Raw genomic sequence first — 25812 nt, 5'->3', positions numbered from 1 at the left:
GTCATTTCCCTTCCCATTTCACATACACAACGATAATTACTTTACAGCTGAAATGGGATCATAAGGTCACAAACTACACACAAATCTTTGTTTGCAACTCCCAATGAGTCAAGGACTTTATCACACCAAAATAAATCAATCATGCAATCATTTGAAGTGTTCCACTTGCATGTCATTTTGATGCTTTTTATATCCTCTCCAGCGAGGTTATATTACAGAAAGAATGATTTAGCAGCGCAGTGGTGGAGTTGCTGCCTTACAGCATCAGAGATCCAGGTTCGATCTTGACTACGGGTCATGTCTGTACATTCTCCCTGTGACTGCGTTTTCTCTTGATGCTCCAGTTTCCTCCCACACTCCAAAGACGTGCAAATTTGTAGGTTAATTGGCTTCGGTAGGTTGTAAACATTGTCGCTAGCTTGTAAAGGTAAGTGTACAGGGTGATCGCTGGTCCACGCGGACTCGGTGGGCTGAAGGGCCTGTTTCCGCGCTGTATCTCTAAACTCTATCGCTAAAGACATTTGGCCATTATGACTGCGCTGATCAGTAAGAGTCACACAATCCCATCATATCTCATTTTGAGTCCGCACTCAACAGGTCACGACTCACGACACGCACTTATTGTTTCTGTGCAACAGGGCTTTCTGCCTTTATCATCCTGCCAGGCAGTGACTTCCTGATCCTGTCATCCATTGGGATAAAATATTTTTCTTCGCTCTCTTCTGGTCCTATCAATTACTTGAAATCCACATCCTTGGGTTTTCGACAGTTTTGCAAAGGAAATGTGTCCATCTCGCCAGAACTATCCAGGTCCCTCCATTACATTCACTTTAATTAACCCCTTCAGCCTCCTCTGTACCAGACTGAACAACCCTGACATTTCCAGACCTATCCTTTCCCAGAGCTACAATTTAAATACTCCAATCCTGGCATGATCCTCTGATCTACTCTGAAACTCTTTTAGTGCAAACACATATTTCTTGCAATGTGGTGACCTGAACTGTACACAGTACTTAAACTGGCCTAACCAGTGTTAGAGAGAGCCATAGAGATGTACAGCACAGAAACAGACCCTTAAGCCCAAATTGTCCATTCTGACCAAGATCAGGGCTGTGTGCTGAGCCCCCTCCTCTACTCCCTCTTCACCTATGACTGCACACCTGTACATGCTACTAACACCATCATCAAGTATGCAGATGATACAACGGTGATTGGCCTCATCAGCAACAACGATGAGCTGGCCTACAGGGAGGAGGTCCAGCACTTAGCAGTATGGTGCGCTGACAACAACCTGGCCCTTAACTCCAAGAAGACCAAGGAGCTCATTGTAGACTTCAGGAAGTCCAGAGGCGGCACGCACACCCCCATCCACATTAACGGGACGGAGGTGGAACGTGTTTCTAGCTTCAGGTTCCTGGGAGTCAACATCTCCGATGACCTCTCTTGGACCCACAATACCTCTACTCTGATCAAGAAGGTTCATCAGCGTCTCTTCTTCCTGAGGAGACTGAAGAAGGTCCATCTGTCTCCTCAGATCCTGGTGAACTTCTACCGCTGCACCATCGAGAGCATCCTTACCAACTGCATCACAGTATGGTATGGCAACTGCTCTGTCTCCGACCGGAAGGCATTGCAGAGGGTGGTGAAAATTGCCCAACGCATCACCGGTTCCACGCTCCCCTCCATTGAGTCTGTCCAAAGCAAGCGCTGTCTGCGGAGGGCGCTCAGCATCGCCAAGGACTGCTCTCACCCCAACCATGGACTGTTTACCCTCCTACCATCCGGGAGGCGCTATAGGTCTCTCCGTTGCCGAACCAGCAGGTCGAGGAACAGCTTCTTTCCGGCGGCTGTCACTCTACTCAACAACGTACCTCGGTGACTGCCAATCACCACCCCCCCCGGACACTTATTATTATTTATTCAAATCGTTTGCTATGTCGCACTTCCAGGGAGATGCATTTCGTTGTCTCTGTACTGTACACTGACAATGACAATTAAAATTGAATCTGAATCTGAATCTTAAGCTAGTTCCATTTGCCCACATTTGGCCCATATCTATCTAGATCTTTCCTATCCACGTACCAGTCCAAGAGTCTTTTAAATACTGTTATACCTGCCTCAACTACTGTACCTCCTCTGGCAGCTCTTTCCACATACAAATCACCCTCTGAGTGAAAAAGTTGCGTCTCAGGTTATTTTCCTCTCTTGGTTGTTCAACCCAAGAAAACAGCCTCTCGACATTCACACTATCAATCCCTCTCTCAATCTTGTACATCTGAATAATATTGCCTCGCACTCCTTTAAACTTCAGTACACATCTGCTTTATAAATTATACCAACAGAGTTTTAAAGCAATGTCCTCAGAAATAGTCAATGCCTCAATAGGGTAAACCTAAAACCTTGAAATAAAAATGACAGCAGTAAACCAATCTTGCTCGGTTATTAGTTTGAATGCATCTCCTGCCCAACCTGAACCAAAAATGTATGCCTTTTTCTTCCAAACGTAATAGTATTTATGAACATGTTTTAATTAAAAACGTTATTGCTATTAGTTTAGATTTCATTGTTAAAATCTAAAAGCATTTGGCACAAACAAGGAGGAATTGTGCTGGTTTGGTGATGTAAAATTATTTAACGTGCTTTGCATTCAATACAAGCATAGCACCATTTTCACATTTATTACTGTCACGCAAGCCGAGGTACAGTGAAAAACTTTGTTTTGCATAAGATCCAATCATATCAGATAACACTAAACATAAATATAATCTAGCCAAACTCAAATACAACAGATAGAGCAAAACAGAAGATACGGAGACCAGAATGTAGTTCTCTGTAGTGTAGCGCACAATGTCCAATGTCTGCAATGGGGTAGAGGTGAATCAGATGGTACCCTAGCTTATGGAAGGCCCATTCAGAAGTCTGATAACAGAGGAAAGGTAGTCATGTTTGCTTTGGGAAGATGTGGTGGATGACAAAAGATGAAACATTTAGCCATGACAGAGGATCATCCAGAGTGGTCATTTTAATGGTTATATTTTGATGGGCATCTAAGTGAAGAAATAAACTGGCGAGGAGATCAAGCTAATATTGACCAATTTACTAGCTTAGAAACATAGAAATTAGGTACAGGAGGAGGCCATTCGGCCCTTCGAGCCAGCACTGCCATTCATTGTGATTATGGCTGATCATCCACAATCAGTAACCCGTGCCAGCCTTCTCCCCATACTTCTTGATTCCGCAAACCCCAAGAGCTCTATCTAACCTTCTTTTAAATCATCCAGTCCATTGGCCTCCACTGCCTTCTGTGGCAGAGAATTCCACAAATTCACAACTCTCTGGGTGAAAAAGTTTTTTCTCATCTCAGTTTTAAATGGCCTCCCCTTTATTGTTAGACTGTGGCCCCTGGTTCTGGACTCCCCCAACATTGAGAAAATTTTTCCTGCATCTAGCTTGTCCAGTCCTTTTATAATGTTATATGTTTCTATAAGATAACCCCTCATCCTTCTAAATTCCAGTGAATCCAAGCCCAGTCTTTCCAATCTTTCCTCATATGACAGTCCCAGCATCCCGGGGATTAACCTCATGAACCTACGCTGTACTGCATCAATAGCAAGGATGTCCTTCCTCAAATTAGCACCGAGCCTTGCGGCACTCACCACTCGCTACTTCCTGCCATTCTGACAGGGACCCGTTCATTCCTACTCTTTATTTCCTGTCTGCCAATCAATTATCTACCCATGTCAATACCCTACCCCCAATACCATGTGCTCTAATTTTGCCCACAAATCACCTGTGTGGGACATTATCAAAGGCTCTCTGAATGCCCAGATACACTACATCCACTGGCTCTCCTTCATCCATTTTACTTGTCACATCCTCAAAAATTTCCAGATGATTAGTCAAGCAGGATTTCCCTTTGATAAATCCATGCTGACTTTGACCAATCCTTTTACTGCTATCCAAATGCGCTGTTATTACTTCTATAATAATTGACTCCAGCATCGTCCCCATCACCGATGTCAGGCTAACTGGTCTATAATTCCCCGTTTTCTCTCTCGCTCCTTTCTTGAAAAGTGGGACAACATTAGCTACCCTCCAATCCCCAGGAACTGAATCTATTGAACATTGGAAAATGATCACCAATGCGTCCATGATTTCTAGAGCCACCTCCTTGAGTATCCTGGGATGCAGACCATCAGGCCCTGGAGATTTAGCAGCCATCAGTCACATCAGTTTACCCAATACTATTTCTCTTAATACAAATTTCTTTCAGTTCCTCTGTATCCCTAGATCCTCTGGCCTCTAGTGCATCTGGGAGACTGGTTCTGTCTTCACTAAGGAAGACACAAACAAAGTACCTGTTCAACTCTTCTGCCATTTCCTTGTTCCCCATAATAATTTCACCTGTTTCTGCCTTCAAGAGACCCACATTTGTCTTTACTAATCTTTTTCTTAACATACCTAAAGAAGCTTTTATTATCCTTCTTTATATTATTGGCCAGCTTACCCTCATACTTCATCTTTTCACCCCGTATTGCCCTTTTTGTTGCCTTCTGTTGTCTTTTGAATGTTTCCCAATCCTTTGGCTTTCTGCTACTCTTTGCGATGTTATATACCTTTTCTTTTAATTTTATTCCATCCCTAACTTCCCTTGTCAGCCACGGTTGCCTCTTATTCCCCTTAGAATCTTTCTTCCTGTTTGGATTGAAATGATGCTGCATCTTCTGGATTATGCCCAGAAATTCCTGCCATTGATGTTCCACTGTCATTCCTGCTAGGATCCTTTTCCAGTCAACCTTGGCCAGCTCCTCTCTCATGCCTTCATAGTCCCCTTTGTTCAACTGCAACACCGACACTTCTGATTTAATCTTCTCCCTCTCAAATTGCAGACTAAAATTTATCATATTATGATCACTACCTTTTAGCAGTTCCTTTACCTTGAGTTCCCTTATTAAATCTGGATCATTAGACAACACTAAATCCAGAATTGCCTTCTCTCTGATAGGCTCCAATACAAGCTGCACTAAGAATCCATCTTGGAGGCATTCCACAAACTCCCTCTCTTGGGGCCCAGAACCAACTTGATTTTCACAGTCTACCTGCATATTGAAATCTCCCATAACCACAGTGGCATTACCTTTGTTACATGCAAATTTTAACTCCTGCTGCAACTAGGATTGTTCCAGGATTGAGAAGCATTTGCTTACCGTGTGAACAGGGCAGAATGCGAAGCTTGTCACCTTCTTCATATTCATCCAGACAGATTGCACACACCTCGTATTCATCCCCTGTAGAGACAATGGAATGATTACACTTTGCAGCTCTAATGTCCACACATGTTCACAGGACTAACTGAACATAAAGTGTCACACTGTGTTCCTACGAAAAGCTCTGTAGGGTTACGAAGAGATAAAAGACTTCTTCAAAATACATCTCACAGGAGAGTGGCAACTTGCTGGTCCAGAGTTCCTCGTGAAACCCACTAAATAGAAACAGACAATGTTAACTTTTAATCTTTCTGGAGAAGTACAAGCTTTTTTTTTTCCAGTTTCAGCAATCTTTACTTTCATCAATTCAGTTCACATATTGTATCCTTGCTGTATGGCTGAACTATTTCAAGAGACCACTTAAAACTTTTCATGAGAACTTTTCATCATAACAAGGCCAGCAAGCTGGGAAATAAAACTGCAATGTAAAATACTATGAGAGCACAGAGTAAAACTAAAATAAATGCAGTTTATAGATTAAGAGTTGATGCTTAAATCTTGGAACATCAGGCTTTTGAAAGTATTGTTAGTTACTCATGATTCTATTTTTCTTGATGTCTATTATAAGCTTGTGGGCATGCGAGCGAGTTCCTGTGTGTGTGTGCAACAAAACGGCGGAACAGTGGTGCAGCTGGTAGAGTTGCTGCATTACAGCGGCAGAGAACCCTTTAATCCTGACATTGGATGCTGTCTGGGTGGAGTATGTACATTCTCCCTGTGACTGTGTGAGTTTCCTCCAGGTGTTCTGGTTTCCTCTCACATCCCAAAAAACGGCAGGTTTGGAGGTTAATTGGGCTCTGTAAATTGCCCCTGGTGTGTAGAACGTGGGAAAACCTAGAACTAGTGTAGAAAGAAACTGCAGATGCTGATGTATATCAAAAAGTGTATTTACACAAAGTGCTGGAGAAACTCAGCGCATCAAGCAGCATCTCTGGAGTTAAAGGATGGGTGACATTTTGGAGTTGTGACCCTTCTTAGTGTGAACCTGTGACAGATGGTCAGCGTGGCCTTTATCATGCTGAGACTCTGAACTAAACTACAATTAAAAGGGTCAGTCACATAACCTGTGTGTGTGTGCCATACCTACAACCTTGCTGGCATTATAAACAAAAGGAATGTCTGAGAATCTGAAATGTTTTTCCTCTGACCATTTTGCAAAGATCTTACAAATTCATCTATTGATTTTTAGTATTTGGCAGCCAGTGAAACATTCACTGTCCCTTGGCAACTGTGCCTGCGTTGTGAATCTTCCTTTAGATTTCCCAGGATTGTTGAACTTCAGACAAAAACTGTTGAGTGATGCTGGAACAACTCAATTGACTTTATTTTCTCCAGGTGTCCAAGAGCCAAGTTGGACAAGACTCTAAATACAGAACTGCCACTCCACTGTTTCTCGCTTCACAAATGCCGCCTGACCTGCTGAAGGTTCCAATTTTTTTACATTTGGAATAAAAACTGGATTGAAAGTTACATACATGTACTTTTGTTTTATTGGTGTAAGAAATGGCTTCCCACTAGTTCTGTAGCCATTATAGGCTTATAAATTTGAATTAAATGATTCAAAGCAATATCAATCTGAACACCAATTTATCCGATATTGAAAAAGAACATTATCACAGAGACATTGCAGGGAAATAGCTTCTCTTTCTATTATGCATTACCGGAGAATAGTCCACAATCATCTCTGGCTCCTTTATTATTCAGAGAACTAATATCATTACGTTGAGCAATGTGTGAAAATGCAATTTTGCTCAAGGCCTTACCAGAATAGGAAAGTTCCAAATTATCACTGGATGAAGTGTAGCTTCTGATAAACTCAAGATTCAGTCTAACTAGTATTTGCTTGTTTGGGAAACTATGTAGTTGATGAGCAGCAACAGCAGGATTGCGAGATATTGGTACGACTCACTCCGAGATGAATTACTTACTGGGAAAAATGAATAGTGTTCCAGATTTAGCAATTGCACAACTGCAAGAAGTAGCAACTTGATCCAAGTATCAATGGGAAAGCAGTTAGAATACAGTTCTGGAGCCAACAGGGCTCAGAAGGGAAATTAATTGGCAGTTAAAGGAAATATAACAGGAAGAAAACTCATTTCATGTCTAAAATATTATCACTGGTTGATACAACATGCAGATTTTGAACACCACCATTTTGTCCTCCCCCTTTCCAAGCCACTTTATTAATACACTAAAAATTAACTAAATACCAACTAATAAAATAATACATAAAATTAACTAATAAAAGTTTAAAAATAAAGTAAAAATTAATTGCAAAATTGCTTAATGTACATTTCTCAGATAATGGAAAATCTCTATCAATATTGAGTTTTAAGTAAATCTTAGAAATACAACTTAAATGATTAAAAGGGGCTTTCCCACTGCGGCGAGTTCAGACGAGTTTGCCCTTGACTCATACTCGCAGCATAGTCAACACGAGGTCCTAGGAGGTCTTTGTAACTCTCCTTCATGCTCGAGAGTAGTCCCCGCGTACTCGAGGCCTCATCCAGGTCGCTGCGTATTTTACAACATGTTGAAAAATGCCCGCGAGTAAAAAAAAGTCGTCATGGAAAAAATCGATACTTTTTTTACTCGTAGGTTTAGTCGAAGTAGGTCGTAGTAGGTCGGCATGTTATTCGTAGGTAATCAAGGGTAGTCGAAGGTAGTCGTAGATAGTCTTCAACATAGTCGAAGGAGGTCGTCTTCACTCTCCACTATTCGGTGTCCAATTTTCCCGAAGCTAGTCAAAGCTAGTCTTCAACATAAATGAAGAAGGTTGAAGGAGGTCTTCTACATAGTCAAAGGAGGTCTTCAACATGACATTTTTTCAAACTCTTCTAAACTCGCCAATTAGGTCGCCGCAGTGGGACAGCCCCTTTAAACCATTCTCAGCCAAATGCAATGTTGCCAAGGAGGAAATACATTTTAATGATCAAAAACCTTGCCAAATTTATAGGATGCTTTCACTTACAGGCACGGGAAAGATTATTAAAAGTAAATCAACTTCTAACGTAATGGAGTACAGCCCTTTCCTCCATGACAGTTATCCTCATTTACCGGCCACCTAAACCCCTCCTTCCTATCTGACCTCAATGAACTCCTCACACTTGCCTCATCCCTCTCCACACGTCTGCTGCTACTTGGTGACTTAAATATTCACATGGACTCCCCCACCTGCAAGCTCGCATCTGAATTCGCCTTTTTACTTGACAACTTCTCTCTCACTCAGCACGTCACCTTTTCCACCCATGACAAAGGTCACATCCTTGACCTGGTCTGCTCCACAAATCAACCGGTACTCGACCTCCATCCATGCCTCTTCCCCCTCTCTGATCATAAGCTTATACGGTTCACCATCCCTTCTCCAACACCTCGCCTCCGCTTCCTCCGAGAAATCACCTTCCGTAATCTAAAATCCATTGATCCCCACCATCTCTCTGACCTGCTCTCCACCACTCTCCCCCTGGACTCAACCCCCATCTCACCTGATGATCTCATAAACCATCTCAACTCCACCTTGTCTACCTCCCTTAACACTATGGCCCCCCTCAAAACAAGAACCATAACTTTCAACACATCTTCACCCTGGTACACACCTGCACTTCGTAAACTGAAACAGACTGGTCGCCGACTTGAACGACTCACAAAGGAATCATCTCTCACAGTCCACCTTGAAACTTACAAACTCCACCTCACTGACTCCAAAGATGCCCTCATTGCTGCAAAATCTGCCTACCTCTCTTCCATATTCACCGATCCCTGCCTAAATCACAGAACCCTCTTCTCCACAGTGGGCAACCTCCTCAAGCCTCGAGCCAACACTCTCCCTACCTCTACTCCGGATCTCTGCAACTCACTCCTCCACTTTTTCGCTGATAAAATCAGCACCATCTATCAATCTTTATCCCCTGTACCCGACTCCCCAGCATCTACTCCACCACCTACCAAGGCCCCTCCTTTCAACATCTCCACTGACCTCCCTACCCCTCCTCCACACTGCTTCCTCTCCCAGTTTGACCTGGTCACCCCTATTGAAATCTCCAAACTCATCAGCTCTTCCAAACCCACTACCTGCTCCCTCAACCCTCTCCCCACTCCCCTGCTGAAGTCCTGCCTCCCCGTTCTCTGCCCCTACCTCACTAATCTCTTCAACTCCTCATTGTCCCCTCCGCTTTCAAAACTGCTGCTGTCACACCAATCTTAAAGAAACCTGGTCTTGATTCCCTCCTCTCTCATTAACTACTGCCCAATCTCAAACCTCCCCTTTCTTTCAAAAACCCTGGAGCGTATCGTTGCGTCGCAACTTCATTCCCACCTCCTTGCGTATAACCTACTTGAACCCCTCCAATCTGGCTTTCGCCCCCTCCATAGCACAGAAACTGCTCTCCTCAAAGTCCTCAACGACCTCCTCACCTCTGCTGACACTGGTTCCCTCAACATCCTCATCCTCCTCGACCTGAGCGCAGCCTTCGATACAGTGAACCATAACATCCTGCTCACCAGACTCAAAGACCTCGGCATTGAAGGCTCTGCACTCAGCTGGCTCCGTTCCTACCTTTCCAACAGATCCCACTTCATCTCTCTCCACAACCACACCTCTGCTACAGCCACAGTCACTCAAGGCGTTCCCCAAGGCTCCGTACTCGGCCCCCTCCTCTTCATCATCTACATCCTCCCCCTTGGTCAGATACTCCGCCACTTCAACCTGGACTTCCACTGTACGCCGATGACACCCAGATCTACCTCGGCACCAAATCCCCCCCCACCCCCCCCCCTCTCCCATATCAACTCCTGTTTGTCAGCTATAAAAATCTGGATGCAACATAACTTCCTCAAACTCAACAGCGATAAGACAGAATTCCTCCTCATAGGCTCCAAAGCCACACTCAGCAAAATCAATAACCCCACTCTCACCATCGACGGCACCACTGTCTCCCCATCTCCCCAGGCCCGCAACCTTGGCGTGATCTTTGAGTCCACCCTCTCCCTTGAGCCTCACATCCGCCATGTCATTAAAACCTCCTTCTTTCATCTCCGCAACATCGCCAAACTCAGACCCTCTCTCACACCTCCCGCTGCTGAAAGACTCATCCATGCCTTCATCTCTTCCCGACTGGACTATTGCAACTCACTTCTCCTTGGCATCAGCTCCACCTACATCAACCGACTCCAACTGGTCCAGAATGCAGCCGCCCGACTCATCACCCACACCAAATCCTGGTATCACATCACTCCAGTCCTCAAACAACTTCACTGGCTTCCCATCTCCCACCGGATCACCTACAAAGTCCTGATCCTCACCTACAAAGCCCTCCACCATCTGGCCCCCCCATATCTCACTGACCTCCTCTCCCCCTACCAACCCTCACGGTCCCTCAGATCCACATCAGCCGGCCTCCTCTCCATCCACAAGTCCAACCTCCGCAGTTTTGGGGACAGAGCCTTCTCCAGGGCAGCTCCCAGGCTCTGGAACTCCCTCCCCCAACTGATCCGCAATTCCGTGTCCCTCACCATCTTCCAGTCCAGACTCAAAACCCATCTCTTCACCTCTGCCTATCCTGAGCCCCACGTCCCCGTCCCTTTTCATCTGTTTCATTGCCTCATACTGTGTTTTGTATTGAATTCTGTCTTTACTTTGTGTACTAGTCATGTCTCTACTATTTATTTCATTCCCCTTACATGTTTTTCCTTTACCTGCTAAATTTTTGTAAGGTGTCCTTGAGACTCTTGAAAGGCGCCCATAAATAAAATGTATTATTATTATTACAGCAAAACCTGGTCCCTTTTGGTATGAAAGGCAGCAAGTGGTTACGAGAGACCCGTGCCCCTAACATTAATGCTGGGGATCATGCTGGAAAACAATCCGAGGGAAATCTATAGGAAGGTTATCATAGCGCTGGGGAGCAGATGAGACTCAATGAGATCTTGCCTGGGGTGGAGCAGTTCAACAATGAGGAGAGGCTGCAGAGGCCAGGTCTGGTCTCCATGGCATGGAGGTGGTTAAGATGGGGGCATGATTGAGGTAGATAACCCTATGAGCATAGATGAGGTCGACTGCAGGAAAATGAAAGTAGAGGGCATAGGTTTAGGGTAAGAAGGAATATATTTAGCGGGGATATGAAGCAGAGAGGGCAAGTGCTGGGAAATGGCTTTAACATGGTGTCCATTGGTGGTTGTGGTTGAGTTGGGCCAAATTACCTATTTCCATACAGTATAGTTTATTGTCACGTGTACCGAGGTACAGTGAAAGCTTTTTTGTTGCGTGCTAAGCAATTAAAGGAAAAACTATATATGATTACAATCGAGCTGTCAACAATGTACAGGTACAAGAAAAAGGGAATAACGCTCAGCGCAAGATAAAATGCAGTAAAGTCCAATTAAAGACAGTTCGCGGGTCTCCAATGAGGTTGGTGGTAGCTCACGACCACTGTCCAGTTGTAGCTCTATAATTCTGACAAATGAGATCCATTTACTGGTGTTTTGAAGGCGAACACAGAGATATAATGCAGTTGGAACAACCAGCATGGTTTAATCTTGGCAAGCTGACACTGCTGAATTAAGATATTTCAGACTGAAGTGACTAAATTAGTTGCATTTGATTCGCAGCAGCGAGTTCAGGTGGTGTAAAATTGATATAACAACTTGGACTTGACTCAACAGGAGAATTTGAGGGCTACAATGAGATAGAACAGAGCCGAGGTAAAGTGACCCAGGCTCCTTGTGAAACAAGTTGACCTTCATGCTTTGACAGAAGGTCATTCTGACAAAAGATTGTTGAACTATAAATTCAATTGAAAATTACAGATTACAATTACCGCAGTAGTTTAACTGCCTTCAAGCATATCGACCAAAGAATTGAGCAGGGAAAAGAAACAATGTAAAAGTCGCCAGTCAACTGTGAACATCTGAAAAGCAAACGAAAAGATTATTTTTGAGAAATGTATTAAATGAAATGTACCGAAGCTGAAGGTTAACGGGACTTAATTTAAGCACCAATGATGATCCCCAAAGTTAACTCAACAAGAAAGTGATTCCTCTGGTTTGCAGGTACTCATACCAAGGAGGAGTTACATTCCCCATTATTCTGCTCTTTCCTCAAAAGCATCCCTAAATATAGGAGAGAAAGCACAGGTTGAATGCTAATCATTCAGTACTTTGGCTGCAGAACTATTCAACTCTTCATTGGTGGCAGAGCAGGGTGCCGCACGGTCTTCAAGAAGATACTGGATAAATATATATTGAAGAAGAAAATTGCAAGACTATGGTAAAAGAACCAGTGAGAACTGGAGAGATGCTCTGGATGAGAGCTAGCACAGACTTCATGGGCAGAGTGGCCTCCCTCTGCACTGGAACATGTTACAATATAGTTGCAATGTCATATATGGGCAAATAAACTTACTCACAAACATCAAATAATTTCATTGTTTTGCATTTAATACTTTCCCAATATTACAACCCATCTATAAGCAAATGTATAAATCAGAGATTACACTCTGGAGCAAACAATGCCAGTCCATTGAAGCTACCGGGCAGGAGGTCACTTACATCTTTTCTTTCTTAAAAAAGCTTCAAAGTATTTGAACATTGGAATGTACAGCAGGTCAGGCAGCATCCATGAAGGAGGAAGTAGAAGTCAATGTTTCAGGTCAATGTCTTCATCAGGACGGGGAAAGTGAGTAAACAACTATATTATACATTGAAGAGAGGGGAGACATGGAAAGAACTGAAGCTGTGTCTGCAATACGCTGGAGACTAAGTTTGGTCAGGTAATGGCAGTTATGGAAGAGAAACAAAGACCATGCTGGAAACTGAGACAATACACAATCTGAAACAGAAGAGAAGCCTTGAAATATCCAGCAAATCAGGTAGCATCTGTGAACAGGAAAAAGGTAGTAAATGTTAACAGTGGATAATCTTGCATGGGGACCTTCCAGTCCTGTCACAGGAGAGGCTGGTTATCTAAAATTGTTGAATTCAATCTGCAGTCTAGAGGATTGCAACCAGCCAAATGGAAGGATGGTCACCGTGGAAACAGTGTGTACAAAGTAAAAGACAAGAGGGCAGAAGATAGACACAAAATGCTGGAGTAACTCAGCGGGTCAAGCAGCATCTCTGGAGATAAAGGATGGGTGATGTTTCGGTTCGAGACCCTTCTTCAGACTGATGACGGGCCCCGACCCAAAACGTCACCCATCCCTTTTCTTCAGAGATGCTGCCTGACCCACTGAGTCACTCCAGCACTTGTGTCTATCTTCAATATAAACCAGCATCTGCAGTTCCTTTCTACACAGAGAGAGAGTGGGAGTGGGATGTGGATCAAAACGATAGGTCACTAGAAGCATTGGCTGACTGAATACAGATGTTTTGTAGTGTTCACCCAAGCTGTTTTTTTCCCCCCAATGCAAAAGGAGATCACATTGTGAGCACCTTCAGTCATAGACTAAATCAGAAGTGCAGCTAAAGTGTTGACCCAACTGAAATGAAAGAACTGTTTGGGTCCCTGGCTGATGGAAAGGGATGATATAATGGTAGATAATGCACATCCTACAGGTGGATGGAAGTTTGTGTTTTTGCAGTATCAGCACCAAGTTTTGGAATATAATCAATAAATCAATAATCAAATAAATTGAGGTTGAACCAAACTGAAGAGCAACGTTACATTATCATTTAACTTAAAAGAATGGCTAATAGAGCTGAATGAAGTATACAGAGAACGTGTGACAGTGAAGCCAATAAAGCGTATACAAATATTTTTCCATCACTTTGACAGATACATGGAATAGATTCAGATAAAAAAGAAATCCAAGATAAAATTGCATGACATTTTAGAAATTCAGTGCGGGATGGTGAAAAGTTAAAGCTACTGTTCCATGAACAATTACTGATAATGCACAGAACTTTAGAAAGGTGTCCGCTCAGTATTGAAGCCTGGTAGTTCTGTTATCTGCTCCTATCCTACATCAGGGAGAAAGCGTGAAAGAAGAAAATGCAAAGAGAGAAAGAAAAAAAAACACAAGAGAGGCAAAAGACAAGGCAAGAGGCACGCGGGAGCCATGATGCAAACATTGTGAAGGACTTGTATTTACATAATACTTCACATACCTTCCAAGCATTTTGCCGTGCATTTGCAATCACATAAACATTTCAACTAATCTGCCCGGTAATATTCCTTGGAGCCAATAAAACTAATTCATCATATGATTCTCAGCAGCAATGCCAGACTAATGAATCTTGGCCACGATACCAGAGAATCCAACTGATTATTATCAAATAACGTCACGCTATCTTTTCCAATCAAGAGAACAGGTCAGCCTATCCAAGAGATGACACCTTTGACAGTGCAGCACTACATTATGTACCAAAAATAATCCAGATTAATACTTGAAGTCTCTGTTTAGAGTAAAGAAAGAATCCATGATCTTCTGGTTCCGGAGTTAAGGCACTGAGCTAAAGACGTCCACCATACAGTCCTCCTGCTCCAGAAACACAGCCAGCTTTCTCCTGAACTCCTTTTAATTTGCTTTTAATTTATTTTTTAAATAACCAATTCCACGTACAGATTGCCAAATTTGCTGAAACCCCTCAGAATGATCATTCTTCCACCTGATGCTTCAGAAGGTCTGACATCTCACTGTGAACAATTGACCAACTCTGCTGGCAATTCCTTTTCTCCCAAGGAATTGGGTTTAATTGGGTTGCCCCTTTTTCAATAATGATAAACCCTTATTTTTTTGTAGATTAATAGGCCATCTATAAACTGCCTTTTATTCGTAGGGAATGGATGGAAAATGGTATAAAATAGAATGAGAGTGAACGGCTGATCAATGGCCGGTGTGGGCGCAATGGGCTTGAAGCCCCTGTTAGTCAATTTTTTGGTCTTTCCACATAATGCAAATCCCAGTATTTCCCCATCATTATTGCTACACTAGAGGACACATTTGAGAAGGATTCCTTGCCACATTCAACACATGGGATTAGTATGATAGCAGGAGGTATCGTATGATGCTCCTTTCCTGAACAACACATGGATGAACCTGTAAATTGACTGCTAAGTACTTCATGTATGATTAACGAGACAAACTCGCTGTGGCACCATAACAAATGTCTGCTTTCTTTGTTACTGCATCCAAACTACTGGACATATACAGAACTAAGCACAGTGTTGAGGAAGTACACACAGTAGTCTTTACAAGAGAACATTACTAAAATAACAACAGCAACACTATCAAAGCCCCTGTTGTGCTACAACCAATAAACCGAGTACCCCAGCCTCAGAGTTTAAGAGAAACATAAGAGAATCAGAAAGCCCCCTCCCCCCACAGTATTTATTTAAAATATAAATATTGCATCTTATAGACCATTATGAGATTATTGGTGTGTAACTGTGCAATTTTTCAGGAATGAAGAGATCAGAAAAAATATTTTGCTGCCCTAAAAATTAAATGAATACTCCCCTGCTGACAGCTGTCCAAATAGACAAGTAAGTTTCTGGAAACAGGTAAGTGTTAAAGCATATTGTTTGATTTTACAATATATCTATGATTCTACATCATTTTCAGTTATCAGTTGTAGTGGCATGAGGCTCTGGGAACAACTGTCACTCTGGAAAATTAAACATTTTGGGTTCAAAGTTCAAAAATTAAGAGGGAACTGGAGACATGTAAAGCAGAGTGTAGCGTTGAGGGACACATAGACATTGGTGTATTTGGCCGTACAAGATGATTAAGATAGTACACAAGATAATTTTCTTCATTAGCCAGGGTGTAGATAACCAGTGCAGGAAGGCTATGGTACAACATTGTAAAACCCTTGGTAAGACTACAGGTGTAGCACCACGTGGAGTTCTGGTCATTACACTGTGAGGACATGATGATTGCACTGTTCAAGCCACTGAGGAGGTTCACCAGGTTCATTTTTTATTTTTTTATTTTTTTAATATACAAATACTAAAGGCGGAGGCAGCCGTCGACTATCCGCTCACTACCTGGACCAACGTATGGCCATCTTGGCCAGGCCCAGGAGCAGATCGACAATGAGACCTCCCCCCTCCCTCCCAACCATCCATCCTCTGTACCGGGTGTCCAAATATCAGGAGCGTGTGGCTAAATGTAGCCAATGCTTGAGGAGCAGCCCCTTCAGATAGTCGTACAGGGGCTGCAACCTCTGTGATGGGACATTTCGGTCATGAGGAGAAATTAGATGTGCTCTGTTTCTTTTCCGTGGAAAAGGCTGAAGAGACCTGATTCAGGTACACAAAATGATCAGAGGTATAGATAGGGTAAATAGTGGGAAACATTTACCCATGGCAAAGGCGTCAAAACCCAGAGGGGACAGATTTAAGATAAGGGAGGGTTAGAGAGATCAAAAGGAAGACATGTTTTAACGATTTGAATCTGGAATTCACTGTTAAACATTAATGGATATGAAGGACATTAAAAAAATATTCAGACAAGGCCTTGATCTATCAAAGCAAACAAGAGCTAAAGCCCAAGTGGTGGAAAGTGGGATTAGTACAGTTGGGTACTTGACGGTGCACATGGAGATGGTGGACTAAGGGCATGTCTCCATGCCACTCAGAATATTACAACATACACCAACCATATTTCACCTATTCCTCACTAGGAGTTAGGGTACATATGGAATATTTCCAGAATAGCTTGCAGACAGGAAGTTAGACATTAGTGCCCACTGTGATGGCAGATTCCTTAAAATTCTGGAAAGAGTTAAGATTCTACTTAAGATTCCACAACTGAACTGCAAGAAAATATCTCGCAGGTATAAAGTTCCAGAAATACTTAATGTTTTGCTCAAACAACGCTCTTGGATATTTTTTCCTGTATTTTGTGGTGTCTTTTAGACGTACACCATTACACTTACAAATTTCCAACATTGCAATGGTTAAAATTGTTCTATGTAACATTGGTTAAGTCAGTACCATTTATTGATTTTAGTACTGCTACAACGAGAAAACCCTCAAAAAAGTGCACGCAATGAGAATGTGGTTGGTCTTTGGCACTGCATGGACCATCTTTCTGTTTGTCATGATATAGCTGTGAATGGTTTATGAATAAGCACAATTAACCAACAAAACTAAATTAATAATGGGCACTTAAAGTTTAAAAGGACTTGGTGAGCAATTCTAAACTTAGTGCTTACCAGTTCAAAGTCCTAATAAATTTACTTGGCACTGGCTATCCTTGTAGTTTAGTACGTATGAAGTAATGCACTAGTAGATGCAGCCTGACAAAGCCGCAGGAAGGTCAACTCAAACAATGTGTCAGCTACTGAAGGACACAGATTTGATAGATGATAAAGAAAGTCAAATTAATTCCTCACTTCCACATTATTTATCCATTAGTGCACTTCATTTTTGCTGTGAAGATCACCTGCCAAATTAAACTACAGTTTTATATTAAAATTGCTTTCTAATATTAAAAGAATGTTACTTCCAATCCTGGACAAAAAACCATGATCCCAAAACATGAAGAATGCACAGCAATTCAGCCAATTAACATTATTAGCTTGAGCTTTGTTTTGAGGTGTCTCGTGGTAAATAATTTGATTTTACAATTAACCTTGCATTTATCAAAAACAATGGGCATGTTCAGGAAATGGATCATTTGATTGTGAGTAGGCAAGGCAAGGCAAGGCAACTTTATTTATATAGCACATTTCATACACGAGGCAGACTCAAAGTGCTTCACATAAAAACATGTCATACAATAAAATGAAATAATAAAATAAAATAAAATAGAAGAATTAAAAGAAAATAAAGCAAAATTAAAAATGCATTATAAAAAGTGCAAAAGTTAAAAGTGTAATGTAGTTAAGATTTAGCTGAAAGCTAAAGTAAACATAAAAGTTTTCAGTCTTGTTTTAAAAGTGGTCAAAGTTGAGGCAAGTCTTAGTCGAGTAGAAATCAGCTGCCATGTTGAAAAAGACGACCTTTCCACGTCTAACTTTGAACAATGGCTTATTACACTCCATGTATCAGCAACTCTATCACAATCATAAATGTCTGATGCATAAAGTACATGGGTAAAATACAGATTTTGGACGTGTGTGTGTGTGTGTGTGTGTGTGTGTGTTCCAAGTCCCAGCTTGACTTCCTTTCCTAATGCCATTCTTCAGAGGATTTTTTCAGCAGTTAGTTAGTGTAGAATGGGCATCTAGGTCGGCATGGGCAAGTTGGGCTGAAGGGCATGTTTCAAAGCAGTACGATTGTTGATCACTGGATCACTGGAGTTACCATAATGCTGACTGCATGAATGTGTTTCTGGAGCAGAGTAGCAGACTCAGGGATTGGAAAAGCATGAGGTTCAAATTTCTGATTTTCCAGCCTGGATGAGGAGTTCCTTATTGCCAAATCAGCCCTGAACCACCAAGTGTAAACCAGATACTGGCAATTCAAACTGCATCCATCTCAATTTCAGGCTAAGATTTATTTGGGACCTGAAGGGAAAAACAAACCTGTTCAAAAAGACCACTAAGCCATGGATTTCTTGAGCCAATTCCCATCACTGCTCAAACATCATCAAGAGTCTCAATGAGGAAACAAAGACCATTTAAAAAATTGCAGTATTTATGCATTCTAAATACCAGACAGGTAACAGCAATCTACTGGAAAAGTAAATATCATTTGGAAGATTAGAAGATTTGGTAGCTTTTATAAGATAAATTAAATTAGTTGTGAAATTGGTGTAGTGAAACTCAGAGATCCACATTTATATGCCGCCTCATTTTGAAACCATTTTGGATTTGATGATTTTGCCAAAACTTACTTATTCAGATGTTCTTTTAATAAAATTGTGCAATTAAAATGTGTAAAATCTGGATTAACTTTTTTTAACACTTCTGTAAACATGTGAAATCAGTTAAAAATTGTATTGTATTGTATTGTATTGTATTGTATTGTATTGTTAAAAAGGGTACATCAACCAAATTCACATGCATTCTAGATGCTTTAAAAAAGGTCATATGTAACCTGGACATGCCAACAAATACCTTTCTTATTCCTCTTGAGTAAAATATTCCCAGGTGTTTTTGTTCCTTTGATCAGTTTGCTTAATGCAATACATCAGGGAACAACACAGATACAAACAATACCGAGCATAAATAGCAGGTCTATCTTTACCTGAAGAGGTAAGTAAATGTTTCAGATGCAATTTCTTTGTCATAGGAAGGAAATAGAAGATGCGAGGGCCCCTTAAATGGAACTGACCAACCCATAATAATAATAATAATAATAATAAACATTATTACGGACTCAAGGTCCAGACAAGGGGCAACATTACATAAAAAATGCATTGCATATCAAATATCATAAATATATATATAAAATCATGGTATATCACATAAAAACATCATAATTTATATTTAACAAAAACCCACAATACTTAAGTTAAAAATCCAGACTAAAAGATGATCAATGTCCTACAACGAGACAACGATACCAGTGTCTCCACAGCTGGGATTCGTAGCCTGTAGTGCTAACCCTTATGTTTGTCAAGGCCACAATACGCACATTTTTAGAGTCATTTATCCTGCAAATGAACTTATACATGTGGTGTCTTAGGATAGCTTCTAAAGTACTGACTCCTGCAGTCACAAACATATTACTGGCACTACACCATCTAGGTTGCCTTAGCAGTGTTCTCATGGCATCGTTATATGCCACCTTTAGTCTCTGCATACTTGTCTTTAAACAGTTCGACCACAGGTGCGCAGTGTAGAGGGGTGTGCAGTATGCTCTAAATAGCGACATCTTCACCACATCTGCACACGCACCAAATTTACATACTCTGGAATGCCAATATTTTGGTTTTAATATTAAGTTTCGAGAAGTTGGATTTAAAAAAATTAATGAACAGTACTTAAACAGTACTAAAGAGTCTACGCAATGTAAAATTAATGCAAATCACTAGGATTGGGGACCAATGTGATTTCTGAAAGGTCAAGTAAAAATCAATGATTTGGTTTCCAACCCTGATGTTACTGCTGGACATTGGCTGATGACAATTTTTATTAAAACATTCCACAGAATATCAATATCCCTCCCTAAATGAGCTATTGCTTTTCTCCATAAGGAGGAATGCACGTTGCAGCATTCTAACTGACAACAGATTAAACTATTGTTGGTAAGATGAGGATGGATATAAAATTCAACCCAAATGACCTTATTAAGTGACTGATCCAGCAAGAATGTTATTGAGAATTTAATCTTCTATCAATAAACATCATTAAGCAAAGGTGTGGTTCATTTAAGATTTGCGAGAATATATTTTTTGCTTTAATAGGATGCAACCGGTATTAATGCATTAAACTGTACAGATATATTGGAACGGATTTGGGAATAGATGGCCAGAGGCAGCCAGGAATAAAACAAGCCAAGAGCCTGGCAATCAACACAACCTCCTTGCCTTTGTACCCAGCACCTTCAGTTACAAAGCCGTGCAAATGGTTGGCATTGTTGATACTGCATATTTTGTAAAGTGCATACACTGCATAATGGACTACCTTGCTCCGCTCTATGATCTTTGGCCAGTGCGTCCTCGTGACGAGGTGGCTTCCTCGAAAGGGCAGGATCCATGTGACATGTGCTTTGTTGCCTGCCATCCGGGGCGGGATCCATGTGTGCACATGATAGATGTGGCCCGCCATCCGCTCACAGACATGCGTCCGGCCCCTATGTGGAACAAGGTTGCCGACCCCCTGCTCTAAAGAGCAGTCGAGCAGTGCTTTGTAAGGTTGCAACACGATGGCTCAACTTTTATATTCTATGCCCTAACCTGTGGTGCAATCACACCATTAGCCTTCTTCACCACTTTACCTACCTGTGCTGCCACTTTAAAGAACCATGGACTTGAACCCCATGGACCTATATTTATACAATCTTAGGATTTGCCTCAATCTTACTTTCCAAGGATGTTTCATGATCCCTTTTTGTGCTCTGAATTTCTTTCGTACACATTGTATATTCCTCGAGACACTCCCTCAATACCAGTTGCCTGGGTTTGATATATGAGAAAGATATTATAAACTCCACCATAAAACTGCAGAGACAGGATTTTAAACAACGCCTGGTTAGTTTGTGTTAGTTTCTTCCTCCTTGACAACAGTTAGGGACAACATGGGAATGCTAAGTCTTAAAGCTGTAAAGCATCAACAGAACAGCTGAACGGACCAAGTAACTGAACAAATTACCAGAAGCTGTACTAATGAAACTGGTTTTACATTTCACCCTTAACGAGGCTACATTTCTTCACAGTGAATAAGAGCACAGGAGTGACAGCTCAATCTGGAAGAAATCTGTCCAAACTGACAATGTGAAACTACTTGCATCCTGTTGGTTTCTCTGGGTTTAACCCTACCATTATCTCAATTTCCTCTTGGAAAGAGTTCACCTCATGGGCATTTCACAGACAAGTCTGCTCTCTGTTTATAACTTCCTGGAATGAGCAAACAGTTTGGTGTGATATATCTGTTAAACCTTAGCCCTCTGGAATCTAACGCATGCAGCTTTCTCAATGGTTTTAAGATATTTCTTCATTGTTTCATAACAACCTAATCAAAAGCATGCATATCCAGAAATCTTTCCAATGAAATCCCAATGTTTATCCTTCATCTCTGGCTTTTATTTGTCCAAATTTATTTGAGCCTGCACATTACCCTATAAGGAAGAATTATGTCAGTTACTTTATACGTAGCACAAATGACATAGTCACTTTGCCTTTACACTTACTCTCAAATATATTGCAACTTGTAACATGCAAACACTTCTATTGACAATAACCTTCACTGCCACAAAGCAAACTCAAATACAATTTCAAAACAAAACTCCAAAACTGGCACATTAAACTCAGAAAGCAAGTCATTTGTGCAATGAAATATTACTTAAAGTAGTTTTTAGATTAGTTTGGTGAAATGCACATTTATGGAATGGCTGTAATTCCCGACAAGAGTCCTTGCAAACCTACGTAACACTTGCAACATCCAGCAAACCCAGACAGCTGTGACTAACATTTCCATTGCCTTACATGGTACATTTCTAGAAACTTCTTCCATGTTGTCTACAGCATAGTTTTAAAAAAATGCACCAGCAAATAATCTAGATTCAAAATGGAATTCCAGCACTGAATGGAACCACAAATAGCATGATAACTTAAAGTAAAACGCTAAGTGCTGGAGTAGCGGGTCAGGTAGCATCTGTGGAGGGAATGAATCAGCGATGGTTCAAGTTGGGACTCATTGAGTCTTGATTGAATTATAGTGGGGCGGTGGGGGGGGGGGGGGAAGAAAACGGAAAAAAGGATGCAGACATAATCTAATAATTGGAGGGATGAGGTAGCTGAAAAAAGGCAGATTAAATTTTGGCACGTAGAGCAATTTGGTCTTTATTTTAAGGGAGCAAAATGATGCAAAATAAGCATATTCCATTCCAGCAGAAAATCATAGTGGTAGAATGCCATGAATACAAATAAATCAATCAAAAATCATGTGGGCCTTGAGAAGCACAAGAATAGACTCAAACTAAAAGGAAAAAGATGAACATTGAGTTAGAATAGAGGAAGAGGAAAAAGTTGTTACGGTATTATCTTCTAGAAATGCATTACATTAAAACAAAGGGAATAATAAGAGTGAAATAGAAACCCTAAAGGAGAGAATTCCCAACTTGCAGATACCGGCAGAGATATACATTCTAATTAACTTTTTTTGTGATATTTAAGGTTACTTGAAGAGGTAAACCCTGACATAGAAACCAGATGAATGTATCACGATGGATAACATGGAATTGGTTTGATATATTGGTTAAGCTAAGGAAATAGTGTAAGGGCCAAAATGAGTCATCCGAGGAACCTGGGTTAGATTGCATTAAAGTTTTCAGCTGAAGTGCCAAAAGTAATTACAGAGTGGAAACTGCACAGGTTCACCATATTAGTTCAGGTCTCGACATTAATGTAGTGAGCATTATCCAAAGTAGAAAAATACAGACCTGTAAATGCAACATCTGTGAAGTGCGAGGGGCAGGAGACATGGCATTTGAAAGTATTTCAAAGGGTAAAATTAATACATATCCAGAGAGGAAATTAGCTAGGATTAGCTAGCATGGATCTCAATAAAGGTTGGGTCCATCACATCCATTTACTCTTAATAATCGCTTACACAGAACCATTGATTTTGCTTTGAACGCATATCCAACCCCAGCCATGCTAAACCATACACATGCAACATTGCTGCCTCTTGCTGACAATAGCTTCCCGCAAAATTACCATAGAGCAATCTCCCTCTGCCATGCAATTAAATCAAGCCACATCAAGCAATGCCATTAGGATTATTCCCTCGGATGTTATCTGTGAATTACTCCTGAATAATAAACGCATAATCTACAAATCCATTCTTTCATGGAATGCGTCACTGGCAAAGCCAGCATTTCTTGTCCATTCCAAATTAACCCTTGTGTTAGTTGCTTGTCAAGCATTTGCAAGGGCACTAATGAATCAACCACCTTGGTAGATCTGAAGTTACATGAGTTATATATAAGCAGGAGCAAGACAGAAGGTTTCTTACAACAATGGGGATAAATGAGCCAGGTGTATTTTTACACCAATCTGGTTGTCTCAATTGGAGTCGTGAAGATCAAGTGGGCTTCAACGTAATGATTAAAAACCCATCAAGATACAAATAAAATTTATGGAAATGTGACAGCATCGTAGACTTTCACTTTAACCCAACCTTCAATAAAAATCCAATCAAATGAACACTTTGTACTTGTCCTTTTTACTAGTGGTAAAGATAATCAAATTACTCACCTTATGGAATCAATTTTGATGAAAATGACCACAAATTTAGCATGCAATGAATATCCCACTTTTCAAGTCCTTAACATGTTTGACTACGCAGTGCGCTGAAGGGAAACAATTTGGGGAAAGCAGGAGCTAATGGAAGTTATCTTGAAGCCCTGATGAACATCAGACCAAAGGAAAAGGAATGGCCGGCAGAGTTGCTTACCTGCACAACAGAGACATCATCTCAAGCATAGAGTCATAGAGCTTTACAACGTGGCTCGTTTGCAACCCAGTGGTGTGAATGGTGAGTTCTCCAATTTTGAGTAGCTGCTTGGCCTTCCCGCTCTCCCTTTTTCCATATGTGCTGCCACCCCACCACTTCCCTGTGCCCCACCTGGCCTTGCGCCTCTTTCTCCCCTCCCCCTCCACTTCCACCTACATTCCGTACTCTGGCTTCGTAAGGCGTGGCACTTGGCTCCTTTTGTCTTCTAACTATTCATCTCTGACCTTTGTTCAGCCATCTGCCTATCCAGTGTCGTCCTATTGCCTGTCGGGCTTTGTCCTGCCTCTCCTCTCGTCTAGCTCCCCCCCCCCCCCCCCCCCCCCCCCCTGCAGTCCGTCTGGAGAGGGGCCCCGGCCCAAGACGTCACCTGTCCGTGTTCTCCAGGGACACTGCCTGGCCCACGGGGCTATCTTCTTTTGTGGACCAGCATCCGCAGTTCCTTGCTTTAACCTTCTTCACCGGTGTCGGCCTATTACCTTCGAGGCTTTATCAGGACTCCCCTCTTCCCTGCCCAGCTTTCCTTCTCCCTCCCCCACACACAATCAGTCTGAAGAAGAGTCCCAACTCGAAATTATATCTATCCATTTTCACCAGAGTTGCTGCTTGACCCGCTGAGTTACTCCAGCATTTTCTGTCTATCTATGGAAACAGGACATTGGCCCAACTCATCCACGCAGACAAAGTTGTCTAACTGAACAAATTCCACTTGCCTGTGCCTAGCCATATCCCCCAAAACCTTCCCTATACATGTACCTATAGCAGGGAAACCAGAACTGCACATAGCATGCCAAATGTGGCCTTACCAACATCTAAGATGATGTTCCAACTCCTGTATTCAATATTCTGATCGATGAAGGCAAGTTTACCAACATCTTCACCACCGTCTACCTGTATTGCCACTTTCAAGGAGATATGTACCTGCACCCCTGTTCTATAATGGGTGTGCAGGTACTATAACTACTGTTCTATAACACCTCCAGGACTCCACCATTCACCGTACCAGCTCTGGCTTGTCGCACCAAAATGCAACTTGTTGAGTTTATCTAAATTAAACTCCATTTGCCATTACTCAGCCCATTGGCCCAGTTGATCAAGAGCCATTGTAATCTTAAAGAATCTTCACTGTTTAGGACCACTGCCTACGTACCAGAGACATCCCATCTCGAGGAAGCCATGTTAATGGTTTCAAAAAACACAGATCGTGGCTTTCTGAAGTACCTGTCATCAGCAGTGAAATCATCTTCAAAGACTGCCTCGAGCTGATAGCCAAGAAAGCATTCCCATTAGCAAAGGACCTTAAAGCACATCCACCCACATCTAAAACCACATTCACAAGCCCTACAAATTAAACGACAGCCCCACCTCTCAATTATACATTTCCTGGCAACAAATATTACTAACTCGTGTGGGAACGGAACCAAAGAGCAATATACTAGACATTATAATTTTTAAAAAAAGTTGGGACGACTGGACTACT

General features: G+C 41.7%; 1 protein-coding gene across 3 annotated transcripts in view; it reads right to left on the bottom strand.

The window, feature by feature from the left end:
* rnf13 (ring finger protein 13) overlaps positions 1–25812 on the bottom strand; it is a 209329-nt gene that overhangs the window by 5298 nt on the left and 178219 nt on the right. For all 3 annotated transcript variants that reach the window (XM_055645717.1, XM_055645718.1, XM_055645719.1), the window contains exon 9: positions 5208–5288. In XM_055645717.1, the coding sequence (XP_055501692.1) occupies positions 5208–5288 (81 nt within the window). The remainder of the gene's footprint in view (positions 1–5207; positions 5289–25812) is intronic.

The sequence above is a fragment of the Leucoraja erinacea genome, chromosome 14 (genome assembly GCF_028641065.1).
Source record: "Leucoraja erinacea ecotype New England chromosome 14, Leri_hhj_1, whole genome shotgun sequence".
Lineage (NCBI taxonomy): Eukaryota > Metazoa > Chordata > Chondrichthyes > Rajiformes > Rajidae > Leucoraja > Leucoraja erinaceus.
Note: the sequence above shows the minus strand (reverse complement) of the source record. Positions and strands in the feature narration are given on the sequence as shown.